Raw genomic sequence first — 22,577 nt, forward strand, 5'->3', positions numbered from 1 at the left:
CAAAACCATTTGACAAAGACAAATGACAACTGTGATAAGTCCAAGTAAGTATTTTGCCAAGAAAATCTTAATGATTTGCATATTAAGAAGTGTCAAATGATGGCGTCTGTTGTTTTGAGTGTGTAGGTACAATGGCTAAAAGGGGGAAGCGTTTTAATACTGCACACTCATACTGCAGCAAGCACAATCCCAACAGATGTCATGAATGTCCTGTACATAAATATATGTGTACTGGGATTTATTGCAGGTGCATTTTTAACCCTGTGATCAGAAAAACGGTTATGTAACACAGCAGCTTCCCATTAAACCTCCACAAGGAACATGTCACAAGTTTTAAAGGTGTAAGGGCTTAAAGCACCCCTGGGTCCACTAAATTTTAACATTATTGTCGCCCGAAAAAAAGAGGTCAACGTGACCTCGGCACCCCTGATATTGTCCACCTGACAGCAAGGCTTATAGTTAATGCAATGGAAAAAGTAGCCGCAGTACATAACAATTACACTAAATATAACAGCTTTAAAAACTCGCTCCTTTAAACCTGAACTCCATTTAACTGTCACACTGATGGCAGCAAAGAAAAAAAGGTTTCTGCAGGGGACAATGCATGTGACACCCCCCTGCCCAGCCATACACAGGTTTTTTGTTTGCCTACATCATTTTTCTTTTAGGAAAAAATACCACATTTTCTGCCAGTTCAAGTCATTCAAGTCATTTAACTCCCCTAATATGCAGCTACACACATTAACCCCTAAATCTCAGTCTATCCTCATCCTCATCCTCCTCCTGTCCTCTTCTTCATGTTTTTCCCTTCTCTCGTCTGCTCTGGATGAAAGCAGCCTCCCTTCGTCTCCCCTCCTACTCTTTTTTATCTCACTTGTTTCATTCCAAATGACACTTTGATAACAGACCCCTCCTAAACCAAGTTGTGTCTATAAAAATTATACAACACTTACTTGTCAGTTATTTTATGGCTGAGCAATTAAATGAAATACAACTAGGTTCTTTCTGTCTTGTGTTTGTGTGAGACTTCAAATCCTCCGACCAACTGTCTGCCACCTTATGTCTGCACTTCAAACAACTGTTAAACAATTTTAAAAACATTTATAATGTCAAGTGTCTACTCTGACTGTTTCCATGGTCTGATAATGTGCAGCTCTGACAGCCTGTTGATTTAACTGCCCGATGTGGGATACCCAATGCTCTAATAAAACTGAACTCAGGGAAATCCCTGCAGCTCCGTCCAGCTTTCCCTTCCCCTGCACACTTAATCTTTTCATCCCCCTCTCATCAAACAACTTTCCTCCTCTGTCTGTCCTCCATCATCCATCACCGCCTCCTCCAACCATCTTCTGGCTCGGTGTCAGTGGTGGAGTCAAGGCCCATCTGTCCTCCCCTCTCACTGAGCTGTTAGACCATGTTCACCACCCTAATTAACTTCCTGTCTTATCAGCTTCACTGTGCGTGCGTGCATACCGTCCTCTGACGTACTGTGGAAAACCAACACCAGTAATCAGACGAATGCTGGGTAATTCAGTCTAAAGAAATTAACATTTAAACAAACATTTCAATGCTGTTGAAACATCAAAGTAGGAAGTATTTGATTCACTACAACTGAATCTAAAACAACTTTCTGGTATGTGTGTTATGTTATCAATCTTTTATGGAGTGTGTGTATAATACTCCTTTTTCTAATTTAATACAAGTTCTCTCTGCCAGCGGAGGACACAGGGTTGTCAGTTTTATTAGTGTCTGTCAGACAAGAAAAAGCTGCGTGCCCTGCTCCTCATTAGAAGCTGATAACACACATACACACATACACACTCACGACCTTGGCCTGACAAATGGTAGGAGATCAGTGTGTATGTGTGTGTGTGTGTGTGTCCACAGAGCAGCAGGGGTTAAGGGAAGGCTTTTCAAGTTGTGGAGTCCAAACTATGCCAATGAAAACAGAGTCCGTATTGGAGCCAGGCAGCTGTCTAAAAATACAGACAGAGACACAATATGGAGGATGACTAAAGCATGAATCCTTCTCTGGAAGTTTGACTGAAATGCCTTCGTAAACAGCATTCTTCAATTCTCAGACTCTCTTTCTGGGTCTCTGCTGATTAATCCGTTACACCAGTGAAACACATCATTAGTGATACAAAGAATTCTTTTATTTTTTTCATTTCAGTTTCTCTTTGTTTCTCTGTGAGGTCCTTGGTAAGGTTTTGCGTGCTGCAGAGGATCATCTCTAACTCCACAATTTATTATTCTGCTGCAGCCAGAGTTAGATCATTGTGTCCACAGGTAACAGACACTAAATTTAATTATTTTTTAATCCTTTTAAATGTAATTTTTAAACAAATGTAAGACTAACTATGGACAACAAATATGTTCCTTATGCAAGCATTGCAGGTAAGTACACAGGTATTTAGTATTTATATGTGGTCTTGGCCACAGGTAGGTTTTATGTTGGAATATGGTTAGAGTTATGCGAGTTAGGTTAATCTACATTTTGCCAACGGGTAGAGCTGGGCCTTAAAATAATATTGTGATATTTTTAGGTACACAATATACAGTATATCTTGATATTTTGAAATCTCCTCAAAAGCACCTCACAAATGACAGAACTGGGCGACAAAATCAAATATCAATGTTTTTGACCAAATACCTTGATATTGATTTTGCAACAGTATTTTATGGATTACTATTGTTGCTTTCACAAGATATTAACACTGAGATTTTTGATAAATAATCATCAGTAATGTGTATATAATGACTAACTGGGGTAAAGATAAGTATTGGAACAAGTAAAAAAGTCTGAAAAATGAAGAAAATGCAGCCTTTAAAACCAGGACGCCATATCATGATGCAGCGATATTCAAAAGACGATATATTATATCATGAATATCGATATATTACCGAGCCCTACCAACAGATAAGTGCAAGAATAAAGTAAGAAGATTCGGTTCAGTGGTAGGTTTAAAGATTTGGTACATCTTTTTACAAAAAAATGATTGGACAAATGAAATTAGATAAAAAGGCTTGTGGCAATTTAGACCTCACAAATTCAAAATTAAGAATATTTAATGACTTTTACAGGCCTAATATGTATACAATTGATTTTAAGACATTTAAGGATCTGCAGACAGCCTGTACTTAAGATAAATATATACTATACACTTGCCAGCTTATTAGGTACACCTAGCCAAAACTAATGGAGTCTAATACGACAGTCCTGCAATAATTCCTCCCTTCATGATGGTTAAAATGTTATTTTGGAGGATACTGAATTGTTTTGCATTATACTAACAGGTGTTTTACATTATTTTGTCCACTAGATTAATTGCAATGAGTTTAGGCTAAAAAACTCTGTATTGGATTCGACTGCCTTCATTTCAGCAAGGAGTGTCTACTGAACCCTGAGCTCCGAAGAAGATTCTTAGACATAAGATCATCTGGAGCCGTTTTGGCAACATTTCCTCTGCGATGATGTAAACTGGTGTTAGGCTGCACAGATTTTTCATTCCTCCTGAAGAAAAGGTGTTTACAGTGACTAAAATTTTATCTCTTTCCATTTGAAAATATGCCCAAGGACCAATCTGGGTTGTTAGACAAATTGATGACCATGATGACTGAATCTTTTGAGGAATGATAATGGTAAAACTTTAAGTGTAGATTAATAATGCATTGACACATTTTGTCTCAAGCAGACTTTTCCATCCAGTAATCCAAGACAGCATATTTGTTAAATGTTGCAGCTGCATGCTTTGTGTGAATACACACGACCGTGTGATTGAAATGCCGTCATTAGCAAAGTGATCGATGTACCAGCTGACAAACTCAACTGTAATGGGGCGGACATACTCCAGAAGGGACATACACAGCATACACAGCCTCAGTTCTGTTAACACTATAATGGTTGTCAATCGTGTTCATTTTTATACGTAAAAAAAAAAAGCAACATTCTGTAATGTTTTATTTATCTATGGCTGTATGAATCATTTAAAAACACAGCAGTATATATGAGCATCAACTCACAGCTCCTTCAAAGACGTTGTCGTAGATGTTGTCAGTGCTACACTGAGGGCAGGTGAAGGTGAACCTCTCACAGTCTTTGTAGCGCTCCTCGTCAGTCAGCTGGACCGGAGCTCCCAGAGTGCCATCAGCCTCTTCCTCTCTCTGGTACTGCTGCTGAGCCCGGAACTGACTCGGATCCAGACCTGGCATGGACAAAGGATAATTCTGGTTTACAGCACAGGTCGTTTTATTCTGTCACATTTCTCCTTTTTTATATCAATTAGAACAATTGTTTACACACAGATGGGACAGGGATCTCCATACAAATTAGTTAATTTTGAGACTATTCGACAACAATGAAACATCTATTTTGTACTTATTAGGCTGCTGTGACATTAGGGTATGACAACTTTTCTATGTTTGGCTGCCTCAGCTGTCAACAGACAATAAAACGGGTATCCTGACTGATGCTAACAGATACATAAAGAGGGATTAGTACTATCACTCAAACTAAGCTGGCCCCGCTAATACTTCATGGCCAGTGTTTATTTATAAAATAGTGCGTCTTTAGACTGCAAATGAGAATCCTGATAAGGCATTTAATCCCAAGTGTTCTGCAAGTTGATGTCAACAACACCAATCAGAAAAACCTTTCACTAATTTAATTCTAATTACATGCTTTCATCATTCTGTAATTTCCCTTTTTTCAAAGGCGTAAGGCAACCTGAAATTCCTCAAGTAATAATTAAACACCAGAGTAATGTTGGGCCACCCACTCTCAATCAAAATAAAAGGCCTCTACAGACATTAACATACCGAGCCACGTGGCAATGAGCACGCTGTCGATGCCCTCGATGGGGTCACAGATGCGGGACACCACGGGGTGGACCTGCTGGGCAAGGTAGTACTGAGTGTCCAGACTGAGATTCTCCTGCTTCTGGAGCTGCTCTAGAGCATAGGCTCTCTGACTGGCTGCCAGCGTGGAGCCGTCCTAGGGGAGAAAGAAAACACATACAGCCGAGTGAGTGGTAAATTGTATTAAACATCATGTTATGTGTTTTAAAAACCCTAAAAAACAATGGAACAGTATCTAAAGAGAAGATATTTATGATTCTCTCATATATACTAACCTTGCAGATGATGTAGGATACTGTATCTCCAGCTTTGACCCGGCGACCGCCCTGGGAGTTGATCCATAGAGCTACATGTACGTGAGGAAGGCTCTTCTTATCTGGATAGTCTTGAGGATCTTTAGTCAGAGCCTGGAGGAAAAAATGCAATGAACAGAATGATAAATAATAAAATAAAACATAAACACACCAAACATAGGATGTGCTGATTTGTGTCTGCATATTTGCGCAATCACTTTGTTACACTGTACACACACACACAACCACGTCCTCACCTTGTGTATCTCATACTGGCTGAGTGGTACATCACCAGCAGCTACTTTCTCTCCCACCTCCACCAGGTGTTTCTGGATGTTCTCCACAATAACGTCGCGGTTCTGGTCCGACAAGATTTGACCGATCACATAGCTGCAAGTGCAGGGGAGAGGAATGCTTCAAATGCACCATCAAAACCTTTCAAGTGCACTCCAATTCTGGATATATATATTCTCAAAGGACAGAAACTGCAAAACTGGTAACATGGGGAGAAAAATCCAGATGTAGCTTTTAGCCACAGCTCTGTTCAGGTTATGTTACGTACTTGCCACATTCTTTTGCCAGGCCACACCAGTCTCTTCGGACAATGTCCAAGCCTTTGAGCTCCTGCTTGACGCTGTATCGTCCCTCCCCGTGGTTCTCCACCACCAAGGCAGCGTATTTCTTCTTCTTCAGCAGTAAAAGTGACTTAAACACGCCGTCGATGTCAATCTCCAGCAGTTTGTAGAGCTTGTTTACTTCTGCCTTCACCTGAAAATAATTTACGAACATATGCTCTAAGTGAAAATGTCAAATACTAAAACAACTGAAGAAGAGGACTATACAACTTCTCTGCTTCACACCTTATTGCCAAGCTTGAAGACTTCCTCCAGAGACCTGCTGTTGGTGTTGATCATAATGGAGTCGGTATCTCCGTAGATGACTTCCAGATTCATCTGAGTCACATGAAAGGAATACGACACGAGGAAAAAAACGTTATTGAAGCTAGACAATAAAACAAATGTAATAAAAAATTGTCTGAATCCAAACTAAATAAAAAAAACAAACAAATGTCAACCAATGACATCTAACCACAAGTATTTTACAGTATAATCTGGAATTACATTTACTGTATAGCCAGTATTATCAATCTTACCATGGACTTAGTATTATAAGAAATTGTAACATATTTAACATTAATTTATTTTACATCGCATATCTCTTTTACATTTATATAACAATACTTTATTATTGCAATATTGCTATTATTATATTTTATCATCATGATATTCTTCATCAACTGACACCCTTTTCTAAATAGAAAGCCTGGGCTCCACTAGGTGGGTCCGGGGGAAGAAAATTTTGAACATTTGCAATCTAAATGAATTAATCTGGTGCACTTTGAGAGTATCAACCACGTATCACATCAAGAAGTTGGAATGACAATTTCAAGGTTTTTAATAATGAAATATGAGCAGTTCACCAAAAAAATAAAAATCTGATCATCAGTTACTATAAAATTGTAGTTGATTTGCAGCATTTTTATTAAATTCGTATCATATTAACTGATCAGAACAACCATAAGATTGATAATAACCCACCTTCTGAACCATGTCTTTGGTGTGCATCAGAATCTGAAAGAGAAAGCAGAAAACACAGTGTGAATGAGGGCTGACACAAACAACAGAAAGCATTGCAACACATAGAGCATTTAAGCACAGTAAACAAACATATCACTGAGAAACAAACAATGATTAAACATTAAGTTTCTGTTATTTATTCTGTGTGTGTGTGTGTGTGTGTGTGTGTGTGTGTGTGTGTGTGTGTGTGTGTGTGTGAGAGTGAGAGAGAGAGTGCGAGTGTGTGAATTTGTGTGGACATGGGAGCAGAGCAGGTGACTTGCTTTTAAATGGGGGATAATTGGCTAAGAGGGCAATTATGAGAGCGTGCTGTGACAGGCGTCTTTTCAACCCACACACATCCCAGCCGGGCAACACACACACACACACACACACACACACACACACACACACACACACACACACACACACACACACACACACACACACAGACACACAGACACACACAGACACACACCTTAATGACTCGTAATGGCCTTTATCACCCGCAGAGTGAGTGACGGACAAATAAGAGAATTCTGTTAACGCAGGTTGTCCACTGTGTGTGTGTGTGTGTGTGTGTGTGTGTGTGTGTGTGTGTGCGTGCGTGCGCGCGAGGGAGAGATCTGAGCAGCAGAGGGATCCCAACAGGTGGGGGCCCAGAGGAGGGGAGGGCAGAGTGGGGGGCTCCGGGTGGCTAATCTGGGGGGTCGGAGGGACGGAACGCAGTGTGACCTGTCACCAGCAATCTGCTCCTCAATCAACCATGGCCGCATATATACACACCGACTCACACTGTGCTCCGTGTGGGGACAAGGACGTGGCTATTTCAGAGTGTGAGGAAGGGGCGGGGTTGGGCTGCGGCAGGACAGGGGGTGGGTGGGGGAGTTGGGGGGTGAGGGTGTTCCACTCCCTGAAACCGGAGTGGGACTTAAGCTTGCTTTATGGGCTGCTACATACCACTGTACGACGGGGGGAGTTTGAGTCATTCACAGAACAGCCTCCTCCATTAGGGACTTCAGTCAAGGTCAAGGTCTCACCACAAACACACACACTCACACTCACTATCACACACACACATACAAGGCACTGAGCACATTGGCACTAGATGACAAGCTTGTTCTTGATTCACTGTACAGGTTGATACATCTTCAGAGCAAAACGAACTGTCCTGCTATAATAATTTACTACAAGTATCATGATTTCTAAGGTATTTTCTATACTGCAAAACATGCTTTTTCTGTGGCTTCAACTCATGAACGAAAAAGCTGTATTTAGCGATTGTAGACTAGGGTGTTTGAGATATAAAAAGAAGCTGAAGAAATGATCACTGTTGAGAGATATAAATCAAAACTTAAGAACTGAGCCAGAAGAAGACATGGTCATTCAGGCATAATCCAAGTCAAGTTAATTGGGTAAAACTCCACACATATGGAAACATTTTTCACTATGAACTGTGTCGACTGTCAACTACAAGTAAGTAGTCCGAGTTATTTTTCCAAAGAACCAGAGACTTCCGGTACAAGGGTCATTGTTCATCAGAAATGTAACAACCAGAATACACTGTACCTCTGTCTTTGGGGTACTTTAACAAAAACAGTATTGAGGTTGTTCCGACCCATTTTATCTGCATTTAGTATAGAAATGTGGATGGGTGAATTAAATCACAGCATCTATAACAATCATACTGAAAATAATTATATAGGAATATTTCTGTCTAGTATTCCTCTCAATTGATAAATCATTTATGGACACATAACCAGATAAGAGGGTCTATTTTGAGCTAATCCAGCAAATTAGATACCTGAAAAATCACAGCATCTCATCATATTGAGGCAAAAATCCTGTAAATCAATTACTGCCACATAGTGGTCCTGCTCACTGATTTGGAATATTCCTCAAAAAACCTAATACGCCCTGACTGTGTTCAGACTGACATCAGTGCTGCATAAAAAATGCAGCTCTTTAATTTATTTGGGTGGGACCACTGAATTAACTGGCCTGCAGTGGTGTGCAGCCATTTTGAAGTTTGGCAAATCAATCACTCTTAGATTACTTTTCAATGTAAAAACCGTATTTTTATTGTTTAACTCAAGATGTCCACATTAAAAAACTAGTCCCATCTTGCAATGGGGTATCAGCCAGGACACCCATCAACATGCTGACGTTCTCGCCCATAAGTACAAGGGATTTTCCCACCGGTTAATAAACTCTGGACATTTTACAGGAAAAGACTAACTATCTTGAGAGCGCTGTTTTAATTTTCTGCTAATGCAAACTGAACATTTCCTACTGCTGCAGCTTCACATTAAAAGCATTAACAGTTGAAACACTAGTTGACTTTTATTGTGAAGTGGTCTAGTCACAGAAAAAGCTATGTGTTCAGTGAGTTTAACACTTCCTGCTATCCTTAATCAAAAATGTGTCTACAAAACAAGTCATTTTCGGCATTTGTTGACAATGGATCAGTTTAAAATAATACAGGAAATAGTTGTATACAGTTTGTGGGATTAACAGAACCAGGAGCAACTGAAGTTAGGCATTAGATGAAGAGCTTAAGGTGACAGGCTACACACCTCCAACTTCTCACTGAGGTAACCAACCCTTTTTCCCTAATTAATGTTACTGGGTTGTCAGTCATCTCTTCGTCACATGATATGTGAAATCTGATAGCTATTTTGTGCTGCCCTGAGCAGATGAGTATATGATTATAGAATTCATTGTTCAACTAAGCAGTGATTTTAAATAAAAATAGGCAGGTAATATAATAAAAAAAAAAACATATATATATATAAAGTGAATACCCAAACACCAGGTATCACCAGTAACAACAATTACAGCTGCAAGCCTCCTGAGAACTCAGTCGTCATTTCTACATTATTTGTCCGATCTCACATTATTTTGATCTGAGCAACACACCTGTGAAGTGTCGTGACTGCATCTTACACAGTTGTGACTATCGCACTGAAAAAAATCTGTCTGAAGACAGACAGACACATAAACACCTGGCATAGTACTCAAAACTGCTTCTGGGGTAGTGCTAAAACATGTATCTGTAGGACCACATTTTGACATTCTCTCTCTCTCTCTCTCTCTCTCTCACTCACACTCACACTCACACTCACACACACACACACACACACACACACACACACACACACACACACACACACACACACACACACACGCCTTTTTTCACCACTTCACTTAATGTTGACAAACTTCAATCATGTCATGGTGACATATCAACAAATCTAATAATTAAAATCTATCCTTCATCATAAGCTATGGGCTCTGATAAAACAGCAAAAGAGAAGCGCTGGAAAATGCGAGAGACGGAAGCAGAGTGTGGAATGATCAGAGAATAGACAGAAGGAAAGGGCAGAGAAGTGATGAATAGAGAGATGTGGGAGAGACGGGGACACAGCGACAGCAAAGTGAGGCGAGCGAGGTGAGAACGCGTTGATGTAATTGATGTGTGGACTCATTTAGACAGGTTTTCCATATGCTGTCACTTCCAGCAGGACAGACTGCTTCATGGAATGAACCGCGTGAAAGACAAGTCGTTTGACCATGATGCAATGTGTGTGTGTGTGTGTGTGTGTGTGTGTGTGTGTGTGTGTGTGTGTGTGTGTGTGTGTGTGTGTGTGTGTGTGTGTGAGCACTCATCTTTAAACACATACCAACACACACATACTGTATGGACAAATGCAAACACATAGCCCTGGGGGGTACAAAAAAATGTGTGTACGTCTTCCCTCTGATGAGTACACTAGTCAGCACCATGCATGCCGCTCATACTGGGGCAAACAACTGAAAAAGCTTCACTTGGACTGGACTTGGATATTACTTGACGTTATCATGATAGTGTGTCTTTTCTTTCAATAATACAACTGAACCTTTCACAACAACCCACACTCTTGATACATGTAAAGCTGCAACAATTAATTGATTAGTTGATTGACAGAAACATTTTGCACCCTTTTTGATAATCTTATCACTTTGGCCATTTCCTTTAAGAAAAAAGAGCAAAAATTAGCTGGTTCTAGCCTGTCGAACGTCAATATTTTCTTGTTTTCAGACTTTTGTGCTGCTAACCTGAATATCTTTGGGCTTTGAAAACATTTGAAAACATCACCACGGGCTCTATGATCGTCTTTTCTCACTATCTGCTGACATTTAACAGCCCAAATGATTGATTGAATTTCAGTATATCTTGAAGTTGTCAAGATTTGATATTTCTCCATTACTGTGTGAGGTATGGTTACACATCTCCCCACGTACAACTTTAATAGTTTGATATCTACAACAAGTCAAGGTCAATCTCCTCAGTAAATTTATAAAATCTGTTAAAATCTTCCCGTTATCATTTCCTTCTTGTTCTCACACCGAAAAGCATCACTCAATTTTCTCTTGTTCCTGCCTCCCTTCACTTCTCAGCTCCTTGGTGGTAATACAGTGTAATTAGACTGGACACTAATTGAGCAGCTCACTGACAGGTGCTCCAGTAGAATGAAGGATCAGGACAGGAGATTTCTGGGAAGCAAAGAGATTTCTTTGCTCCACTCGTAATACCACCTCATCATGTCTTTTCAGGCCACAGTACAAGGTGAGGGTTAAGGTGTCAGTTTGCTTTTCTTTGGGGATATGAGAGGTCAAGGAGGTTCAGAGTTCAAATGAGATGGCATGCCTTGACATATTTTGTATGCGTAATAGAATTCACTCTACTGTATGGAGGCACAAACATGAAGAAGACATGCAGAGCCATAAATCCAGTGTGCATCAAAAGTCGGGCAAGGAAGGAAAACACAGGAAGAAGTTTGCGCCCAACAACATAGTACTGAACTCATTATAAAAAAGCAAAACACCAACTTAGCCGAATCATTGATTGAGGTTTAATTTGATACTAATAACCAATTTGCATTTTTTTAAATGTCAATTGAATTTCCCACAAATGACAAATAGGGTGCTTTCATTGGTTGGGTTCATTTGGTTTGGACTAGGGATGTCAGTTTTGGTTAATTTCAGTTTCCATAACCAGACATCTGTTTCAATCATTTGGCACACCAACTCGGTGGTGGCCTTGGAGCGGTGTGTGTTGTACTTTCTCCCCCTAGTCAACAGCGACTTGATCTTTGGCTGAGAGCCATTCTCGAACAGCTTATTTTCAATATGGTACGGCATTGTGCTACCGGTACTACTCAAGAGTAGCATGCCACGAATTACATTTGATTTTGTTCCCTTTTTGGAGAAAATGTTCCCACACCAAGTTTTGCTTCATTTTTTACCTCAGTCTGCTAGCTAGCGAAGCCAATGTTGGATTTTGTCTGTCTTTGTATGTAAAACAACTTATAGAACGACGTGCATAACCAGTCAGAAATGTTCTCAGCAGGTAACTGATGAACAATTTTGAATATTCATTTTCAAACTGATAATAAGCCTTCTAAATCATAAGACAGCAACACTCATCATTAATGCAATCCCACTAAACAACATTTTAGGTAAACCTGCAACTTGCGGCAGACAGCAGCTTCACAACTCTGCAGTCTGTAGCTGCAACATTTTTTAGAACCCCCAGTTTCTGACAGTCGCACATGTGAGTGCTGTTGAGTGTTCCTGCAGTTATTCAACACCCGACTTGCACAGCTCACAGATGAAATTTTCCCTTCGTACTCCCCATTTAAAAAAAACAAAAAAAACAAAACATAATGTCCCCAACAATCTGCCTCGAGACTGGAGGGCGCAGACTTCAGGGCACCTGACCCTGCCAATGTTGCTAAAAGATGTAGTTGGGTTAAGTGGTGCTACTGTAGTCTGTAACAGTCACAGCTGCCATGAAGTGACCGAGGGAGACAATCTGCAGGAGCACAGGTTCATGATGAAAAACAAGGGTTGTCCAGCTGAGTAAAGCAAAATCAAGATTTTCAGAACAGACATTAAGTTCTCATTTAAAAATCAGCACTTATAATCCTTTTTAATTTAGGGCTTTTATCAATGTCGCATGTCTTTGCATGTGCACCTGTGTGTCTGTGCATGAGCTGCACCCATTAGCTGTGCGTTATTGCACCCTGTCACGCTAATTGACGAGCGGTTCAGCCTTGTTTTGATATCCGCTTTTCCCCAGCTGTTGCTCAGCTATTTGTTGGCCTTATTAGGGATTTATGTGTCTTGTTATCATGTCGCTCTCATGTATTCCTTATTTCAATCCACTTCCCACCGCCTCCTCATCGGAATATCTTTTGTCTTTTGCCAGGCTGTCATTTCAAATAAGAATATGGGTCTTCACTAGCCGTAATTGGCTGAGTGACTAGATTGTATAATCTTTATTGCTTCCTTTCTGACAGAATGATTAAGTAGACAAATGAGCAAGTTGCGAAAGGGGATCCAAGTCGCCCATTCTGAATCCCTCCACACACACACACACACACACGCACACACTACACCCCTGTGCTGATCAGAAGATCAGAGGCAGCATGTTAAACCTCAGTGCTGCAGAGGGCCCTTGTAAAAAGAGTCTGGGGCACCACTGACGATTGTTTTGAAAAGCACTCAGCTGAAAAGCATTTTGGGATGACAGTCGGCCGACTGAAATAGCACCTGTGGAGGAACACACCACTGTCAGAGCTGGAGGGGGCGGGGGGGTTGCACGCACAACACGTACACAAGGCGTTTGAATATGCGTCCACACACACACACACACACACACACACACACACACACACACACACACACACACACACAAAGACCCCCTCTTTCACTAACACAATCACACACACAAAGATGCATAAAAGATTTATAGCCTCTCTTCTGCTGGTGTGAGCTCTCATGTGCACACACCTCCGTACACACCCACAGAGAATGAAAATCCTTCTCTCACCAAAATGATTTCACTTGCATGCAAGAATGCATGAGTGCAAACATACACACACACACACACCTGTCCTGGCAGATGCCATAGCTGTGTTCTCATGTCTGCTGCTGGGAGGGTCAATCTGTTGTAAAGCTGCGTCTGATTTAATACAACCGGCTGAGATCACACACGCCGCCGTTCATCGAAAATAACTCGACAATGACAACAATCCCCCCGCTGTCTGCTCAATTAAAAATATGGTGCCGTAGTAGCTGGAAAGGACACATCCCGATATGTCACTTCACCCTGACACAGTCAAAGTCGTCGCCAATGAATTCTTAAAATGTTGTCAGAAAAAGGCTCATTAAAATATGATATTTGGGATAGCAGGGAAATTAAATGTCTGTCATAACACATCAACTTCATCAGCGTCCATCTCATACACTGGAGTCTGGTCTTATTTATATAAACACACTTTAACTAAACTTAATAGCGTCTATAATTAATATTGTGAAAGAGGCTCATAGTGGTGAATACACATGTATAAGAATTATCACCTAAATCTGTAGCTCCATTTAGCTTTACAGATCTAATAGCTGTCAAATGCTATCAGGCAAAAAACTCTGAAACTTGCTGTACACTACCTGCTTATCTTTGATTTGAAAAGATGTTATTTATTTACACCCTTAAGCCATAATGGGTGACAACTATTTCAATATTCTTGGCTCAATAATGCAAATGAGAAAATGTATAGAAGATTATTATTGCGTAATATTAGGTATTTCAAGTATTTCAACAAGGAATGCATGACATGGTCTCTCATCTAACAACATATCAGGTGATGTGGTTACCGTGACCAAGAAGAGAGAGATAATGGCGGGAGTCCTGATTAAGATCAGGAGAACATTAAAGTAAGGAGAAAATACAAGTTTCAAAAAGTTTTAAATGGTATTGATGCTCATATCATAAAACATTTTATATCAATATACTTCATCCCTCAGTTCTGTGACCAGTTATTCTTTTCATCAAGTGATTTTACGAAAAGGCACTTAAGTAACATTTGCTAGGTGCTGCTCTCATGTAAGGAAAAGTTATCGGACACTGGTATTTAGAGCTACATGCTGCCTTTATCGTCTCTACAATGCAGTGCAGTAGATTAGAAGATCAAGTTCATTAGGTCAAGAAACTTTAAGGTTTTAATAGAACTGAACATACGTACCACCTACCAGCCAAGTTAGATAAAACCATGCACTAATTATCCTCTCATTTACAGCTCTAACAGTAGCCCTGATAAAGACACCACATGTCACATCAATCCATAATAAATTATAATCCCCGCCATTAGTCTGGTCTCACATGGCCTCATTAGTAGGTGTTACTAAAGTCGGCGTTTAGACTCTGAAACCTGTCCACTGTCAGCCCTCACAGACAAGCTAATGCAGCCAAAATAGCAGTGCCGCTCCCATGTGACTATTTGTTAAGTCCACTCCTATCAGGAGTAAAGCCAGCTCTTTAAGAGGACTACAGGACCATGGAAACATGCAGCCCTCATTTCCCCAGACATGAGTATGCACACATGCATGGCCTGACACACACACACACACACACACACACACACACACACACACACACACACACAAGCTTAGGCAGGCTTATGTATTCTTATGTCTAATTCGGGGAAATGTAAAAATGACCCCTGTGATTCTGAAACAGCAGCAGCCATCGAGACCCTGAATGAAAGAAATGGGGGCGACAATATCTACACGCACATCGTCTCGGCACAGCCTGACAGACGCACAGATGAGACATGATCGGGTGGTTTAGGTATTCCTGTGTCTAATTCTGGGAAGTGATTTGTGATTCTTGAGACAAGAGGAATGATACAGAACCTGAATGAGGGACACCAGGGGCAACAATATTTACTTAGACTTCATTACAAGCACACGCACCGTCGCACACAAGCGCACACAGAGATTTAACCTAAACCAAACTTTGACCTCTCCACACCCTCGCCTCTGATACCCAAGCCCGCTTCTATCCTTCACTCCGCATGCCATCCAATAATGTCAACTACGAGCTCCTGTCAGGCTGTTTTTAAACACAAGGACAGAGACTCAATTACAGGAGAATGGCTCTCAGGAGTCGTCCTCCGTCCTGAGGCAGACAGACAGACAGACACACACACACACACCTGCTAATGGTTGTCAGATTTGCTGGCAAAAGGGGCAAAAGGTCAAACCAATCTGCGTTCCGCAACAATCAGCGGCTTCCAGTGGCCTCCGTTGTTAACATCACTCGATTAGGAGGACATTCACACGCTAAGTTTGTGCTCAGAAGCAAGAGAAGGTTTACACGCTTTCTAAATCAAAGTCTGTCAGAAAAGTGGAAGAATTAAGAAACATACAATCGAAATAAAAGAGCTTCCGATACATTCTGAATCAAAGATAAACTATACTCCAGGAAAAGCAGCTCGTGGTGCCCTTGACTGTTAACAGACACTTCTCTATTTGCTATGACTGGCACTATTAACACCAGCATAGGAAATTAACACCATCATCAAGCCAAATGCTATGCAGTTTTTCCTGCAACTGATCTCTGATCTCCATCTGCAGGAAATCCTCCTTTCTCTTTAGTTTAGTTCTCTGTATTTGTCAGGTGAAGATAGGGTGTCCACCAGCCAGCAGACAATAAAAGTCTTCCTGGCATTTATCAGTCTATTATAACCACATGCGTGTAAGTTGTCTGAGTTTCGTATATATGTGTCTCTGCATCCAACTGTTCTCTGGCGAACATACAAAAGGACCCAAAATAACGCTGAGGGGTTGAGGGGGACATCAATCTGTGGCTGTGTAATCCTAAACCTTCACCTTCCTCTTAATACCCATCATCCCCCCCTTAATACCCACACATACCAGGACAGAGTAGGGCCACAACAAATGGTGCCCCCACAAAGGGCAGAGTTCGGCCAGTAGCACTTGCGTGCATAGACACATGTACATCAACACATACATGAAGACACAGATAGATAGATGTAAGACATACTCAAGGAACACAAACCAGGGTGAGGAGGGGAGCTAAGTGGGGGCTTTCCCCCCCTTAACTTGGCAAGTCTGATCAAAAGAGCCACCGCCAAGGGTCCGTCAACCCTCTCATCTGAACCCTCCCCCTGGGCTGAGTAACCACTGTAGGCCCCAGTCTGACCTGTCCTGCCACAAGGGGGGTTTAGGCCCTCAATTTAAAACGAGAGTGAGAGAAAGATGAGAGCTAAGCCAATCAATAAATACACAGAACACATGCACATTCACTCCTCCAAACGGATGAAGGGAGCACGCTGCGAGGGCGAGAGGGTGGATTTACACTGCGGACAGAGCAGTGGTCGGTGTACGTGTTACAATTACAAAAATAAAAAGCCTCCTAAATCATGAAATGAAAGTAGAGTGCAAATGTGACGATTAAAATGGGGGCGGGGGTGTAAACGGCAATACCCACAAATACACTAGAAATCCCGCTATAAATGCCAGCTGGCCCTTTCTGGCTCACTGCAGTCAGAAACTACCAAGAACTACTTGGCTTACAGTTGTTGTTTAGCATCAGGGCTCCGTACAAGTTTAATAAACCACTTCATTTTGTTTAAACCCTTGCCTGAACCAGAGTGTCAGTGTGATGGCCTATATCCTGGGAACACAGCCTGCAGTTTTATAGAAGCTGGCTTTATTTTGATATAGTCAATACAGCTAATGAAAAAATGAAGGAGGGTTTGGATAGTAGGTCATGAATATTTTACATTAACATTAACCAATACGGTTTTGTTCAAATTTCAGGCAAATCAGATTTGTTTTGCAAATTAGATCTTGACAGACTGTCCGCAAAGTTATTTGCACGTGATCTGATCTGATGTACACCGGCCTATCTTTCTATCTATCCTGCATGGGTTGCTGCGCTAACAATGTTGGCATCAGTAACCATGTATGCTGGTGAGGCCAGGGTTTTGAACGCAAAAGCACAAGAAATTCCAGCTTTGCCTGTACATTAGCCAGCAGACAATGTATTTTAGCGTCTGTCCACTGACTGTTGTTATCGGTCTTGTCCTGCAGACCGCTCTGCTGGTAGCAGCATGGATTCTGCTCCGCAGCTCTGACGTACTTCCGTCACTCTCAACCCTGTCTCCTAAAAGTTACATCTGTATATTAGCGAAAAGGTTTCTTTAAGTGAATGAAACACTACATTTATGTACGGTTAGGTTTGGGCAACAAAAGCACTTTGGTCAGCTTGTGGAAACATCGTGATTTCAGTTAAATTGTAACAAAAAAGAAAGTCTCAAGTCACTGCTGACTTTTTCTGTATTTAAAAACAGACCATAATCTTTTGCTAATCATAACCCAGTGCTACCAGTGCCTAAACATAACTATAAAAAGTTAAATAATGCTGTACTCACCCTGAATGGATAATATATGCTAAGATTGCCTATTTTGGTGGCAAAGAAAAAAACATTATGTTGTCAGTGAACATTTTGCTGATATATTTACATCCGTATTTGTTTGGAATATCATGTTTCTCTCAAAATGTATTTGTTGCTGCAAATTAGCTGTATTTATGCGTAATTCAAGGAGATGGGGGAGATTGACGTTGTTATTGTTGTGTGTCCCGACACAAAAGACCCTGAGAAATCTGATTTGAGTGACCAGACTGAGATGAATCATTTGGAAATCCAATTGTAACCGAATTGCCAAAAAAAAAAATGGATTTGAGCTGGCAGTGTGTTCAAGGCCGATGACTGTAGCGTAATAACTTTTTTTAAACGCAGTTTTAAAACGTTGTGGCAAACTAAATTTGTCAAAATAAGGGTTTTCATTTAAAGATTTTCAACTAACAAATAGATGACCAAAAATAGGAGATTTCCGAGACTGACAAATTACTGTCAACAACATTTGTTGAGTATCTAATTTACAGTGGGGCTCCTTGGTTGTGTTGATGCTGTGCTCTCCCCAAACACACAACCTGCAGTATAAATAGATATGTGTCTCAGATCATGGATACAAAGTAAACAAAACACAAGATTGTGCAAAGGGGGGGGGATTTCCTGCTATCTCAGCGAGTTGAGATCCAGTCCATGCTGTGTGCTCAGCACATTGTTGGTTCATATTGGACTGATGACCTTTTTAATGCACGTCACTCCGATCCATCACATTACTTCAAATGTATGCAATGTACTAACGCACTTAAGTCCTAATTAAATACAATCCAATTTGTTTATGGCCCTTTCAACACACTGGGTAACTTCAGACGGCTGAGAAAAAGGCCCTGGATCACAACCCACAGGACTTAAAGGATCCGCCGCAATCACTCTAGTGCACGACTCCATAGGACACTCCCAAAGGTCCTGTGTCCAAGCCTCTGCATGACAGAGCCAAGTACAATCCACGGGCGAGTCTTGTTCTGGCACGTCTCACAGATGCTTGATCGGATTTAGATTTAGGGTCTGATCTGGGTTTGAAGGCCAGGTAGATGCCTTGAGCCCTTTGTCACGTTCCTCAGGCAATTCCTGGGAATTTTGTTGCAGTGTGGCAGGGCGCAATGTCCTGCTGGGGGGTGGGGCCCACTGCCATCAGGGATGTCCTTGGTCTTCCACGGTGTTTGGGTAGGTAGTGCATGTCAAGCGACATTCACTTGAATGCCAGGTTCTGAAGTTTCATGTCAGAACATTGGCACTGTGATCAATGTCACCCCACCCATTAGTCCTTTAATGTTGTTGCTGATCAGCGCATGTCGACACAATAATTATCTCTGGCCAGAGGTTGGTATATAGACATGAAAACAAAATGACTGTTTAGATTATACAAAATACAGCAAATCAGTGATAAGATTGTCTGAATCTGTATCAGATACACTGGATAAGACACATTCCTTCAAAGTCTCCTATTTATCCCTTGAGACTGGTCTTGGATATGTTCCTGTGGCTCTGGAGCAACAGGGATTTTTTCCATGTCCAGACTTCACTTCTGGGATAAGCACTGAGATGACATCAGTACAGACATGAACAGTTTCTCAGAAAAGCTTTTCATTCTGTATTCAAGTTGCAAATTCAATCACATCAGCATTAGGGCTAATACCTGACCCTCTGGATGTATTGTTCCATTTTCAACTTCTTCATTTCAAGTGGGAAACCAGTGGGGGTTAATGGGCTTTGAGTGATGCAGTGACGAGTAGACAATAACTAAAATTAACTGTAGAGTGATTTATTTAAAGATCCTAAGATATGAGGATTACAGACTTGAATTAACTGTAACTAATATTTAGTTTAACGCTCCTGCACAGAACTTGGAAAGTGCAGCAATGTCACAAATGACAGTGATGGTGACATTGTGTTAGAACGAGGTAAAATGTAATGAATCCATCCACTTCTAGCTGTTGACAAAGATACAAGCAGCAAGTCTGCAGGCAGAGAAACTCCCACCTGTCCCAGCGAATCAAATGTGCACCTTTTACAATGTAGCTCTGTCAGCCGAACAACGAGCGTGTCTGGAGGCACAAACGGACTGACAAAATAACACACACACACACACACACACACACACACACACACACACACACACACACACACACACACAGAGTTAATGCCCTGCCCTCTATTAGGGAGCACAATGAGTGCGTAAGGGGATCTTAATGAAGGACTCCCCTGAGGCAAAGCTCGACGCCTCTGCTGAGGATGTGTACTGTTAGAGCTCATTAAATGAACATGAGTACTACCACCAACATGGTGGGAGAGAGAGTGTGTGTGGTGTTCAGTTACAATACCACATTTAGCCGTTTATGTCATGCAGTATGCACGCCTCTTTGCGCCAATTTATTGAGCGTGCACACCCATGTTGTTCCATTCGTGTGTTGAAAGAACACAATCAGACTTTACATGGGGAGAGTGTGAGTGACGTGTGCGCTCCTGTGGCGTTTTGTTACTGGGAAATACTTCCATAGAGCCATTGATATCACAGGAACTACAACAGGTCCCTTATCCTGACAAATCAACTTGAAGAAATAATCATATTTAGAACAGGAAAGGGCACAGGGTGAGGGAAAAAGAGAGTTTGGTGGATGACAAGTGTGAAGCAGGAGAAAAATAGAAAAGAAACAGAAGATGAAGAAAAGTCAGAAAGAAAATGAAACAGTGGAAGGAGTGGTTCACGATGTGGAAAATGATGCAGCAGTGCCCTCTTGTGGATGAAAATGGAAGCATTTGAACAATGTTGAAGACCAGAATGTAAATCACAAAGGGATTGCAGAACATCCTCACTATCAAATCATTTTTTGCTCTGTGTTCACCTCAATAAAGTAACCAATTCAGTTTAACCACAAGCTTTCTTTAGCTTTGTTTAATTGGATCTGTGTTAACTATCTGACATACAACAGCAAAAACTTTTAAAGGCTACAGATGTGTTTATGTATAGCATGCAGGTTTGACTCACCTCTCTACCCTTGTGTGTGACCAGTGCAGCGAGTGGCTTGGCGTAGAAGCGGCTGAAGCTGAATCCCAGGCAGCCGTACATACTGTTAGCGGTTAGCTTCAGAGCCTTCTGACGGATGTCATACTGGTGGACACAAGGACTTAAATTATACCAATCACAAAGAATTTCATAATTTAAGATGCTGAACTGCTGTTCTGTACGCTCAGTATGATCCAAACATTTACTAATAGATTCTTAAATAAATATGCTACTTGATGTGATGCTTTGAAATCATAAGGATGAGAGACGCATACAGATGGACAGAATAGAAGTCAATTATGCAGCAGGAGTGGTTTGAGAAGTTTGTAGACCTTATGAAACTTTATTTCTTATTCTGTTTCCAAATGAAGTGGGAATTCATAATCTTTCAATACAAACAAATAAGGAGGTGGATATCCCACTGAAATTCAGGAAAATGGAAATGACACACAGTCTGTAGCATCTCTGTGTTGAAGTGTGCATGTGTAGGTATGTGTGAATGTCAAACGTGTGTGTGTGTGTGTGTGTGTGTGTGTGTGTGTACCTGCATGTAGAGGTCTGGGTTGATGTCCTGCTTCTTCATCAGCTGTTTGACCTGTTTACGCCGCTCGACCAGCTTCCTGATTTCTTTGGGCAGGATTCCCATATCCAAGTCTAAATCTGGGACCTCGGGGATCTCCTCAGACTCATCTCCCTGTTACCATAGCAACAAGAGTTGGAAGCGAGCGACAACTTTTTTTCTGGTGACCCTGATGTTAGGATCAATCTATAAATCATGTCTGAACTTTATCACTCATTTATTAATGAATCGTTTGATTACATAAACACATCTGCTTCTACAGTTAACATATGAACACACACCTGGTTCTTCTTTGTGTTGTGAGCCTCCCTCTGCACAGTGGTGAAGCAGATGTTGAACTCTTGGATGATTGAGGGATACAGACTGTTGAAGTCAAGCAGCAGCACAAACTTGTCATAGAAACCTATAAAGTGAAAGAGAGGGCGGTTATAGAAATACGTACCCAGGCACTATACTATACTATACTATACATGAGTCAAATGGTGACTTCAAACTAAAACACAGACTTACCAACTTTAGGATCCAGCACCAGACCTCCAGCATAGGCTGCCTTCTTCTTCCTCTTGCCCTTCCCTGTATCCACATCTTCTTCCCCCTCAGCCTGGGAAATAGGTACAGAGACAAAACATTTGTCAGATAACTTTAGATTACAAAATAAGAAACTGTGTGGTGTAGCGTGTGTGTGGCTGTACCAGTTCCATCTGGGCCTTTTTGAAGGACAGTTTGTCAGGGACAATGTAGTTTTTGTCGTGGAAGGCGTGAAGCAGCAGGAACTCATTCCTCTCAGAGCGGCCGCCCATCAGAGTACGAGACTGTAAAGAAGACACAGGAAGACAACAGAGGATTGAAGCAGGTTGCATGTGTATTATTACATTTACTATATTACAACAATATGACAATACT

At 41.2% G+C, this 22,577-nt stretch overlaps 1 protein-coding gene across 1 annotated transcript in view; it reads right to left on the reverse strand.

The window, feature by feature from the left end:
• The window catches only part of pola1 (polymerase (DNA directed), alpha 1), a 58,907-nt gene that overhangs the window by 30,060 nt on the left and 6,270 nt on the right, over window positions 1-22,577 (reverse strand). The window contains exons 22-33 of the mRNA XM_073487778.1: window positions 22,367-22,486; window positions 22,185-22,275; window positions 21,956-22,077; window positions 21,639-21,788; window positions 21,077-21,199; window positions 6,749-6,781; window positions 6,011-6,103; window positions 5,713-5,918; window positions 5,408-5,540; window positions 5,133-5,264; window positions 4,819-4,993; window positions 4,024-4,205 (exon numbers count right to left, since the gene is read on the reverse strand). Coding sequence (XP_073343879.1) covers window positions 4,024-4,205; window positions 4,819-4,993; window positions 5,133-5,264; window positions 5,408-5,540; window positions 5,713-5,918; window positions 6,011-6,103; window positions 6,749-6,781; window positions 21,077-21,199; window positions 21,639-21,788; window positions 21,956-22,077; window positions 22,185-22,275; window positions 22,367-22,486 — 1,560 coding nt within the window. The remainder of the gene's footprint in view (window positions 1-4,023; window positions 4,206-4,818; window positions 4,994-5,132; window positions 5,265-5,407; window positions 5,541-5,712; window positions 5,919-6,010; window positions 6,104-6,748; window positions 6,782-21,076; window positions 21,200-21,638; window positions 21,789-21,955; window positions 22,078-22,184; window positions 22,276-22,366; window positions 22,487-22,577) is intronic.

Source organism: Pagrus major, chromosome 19, assembly GCF_040436345.1.
Source record: "Pagrus major chromosome 19, Pma_NU_1.0".
NCBI lineage: Eukaryota > Metazoa > Chordata > Actinopteri > Spariformes > Sparidae > Pagrus > Pagrus major.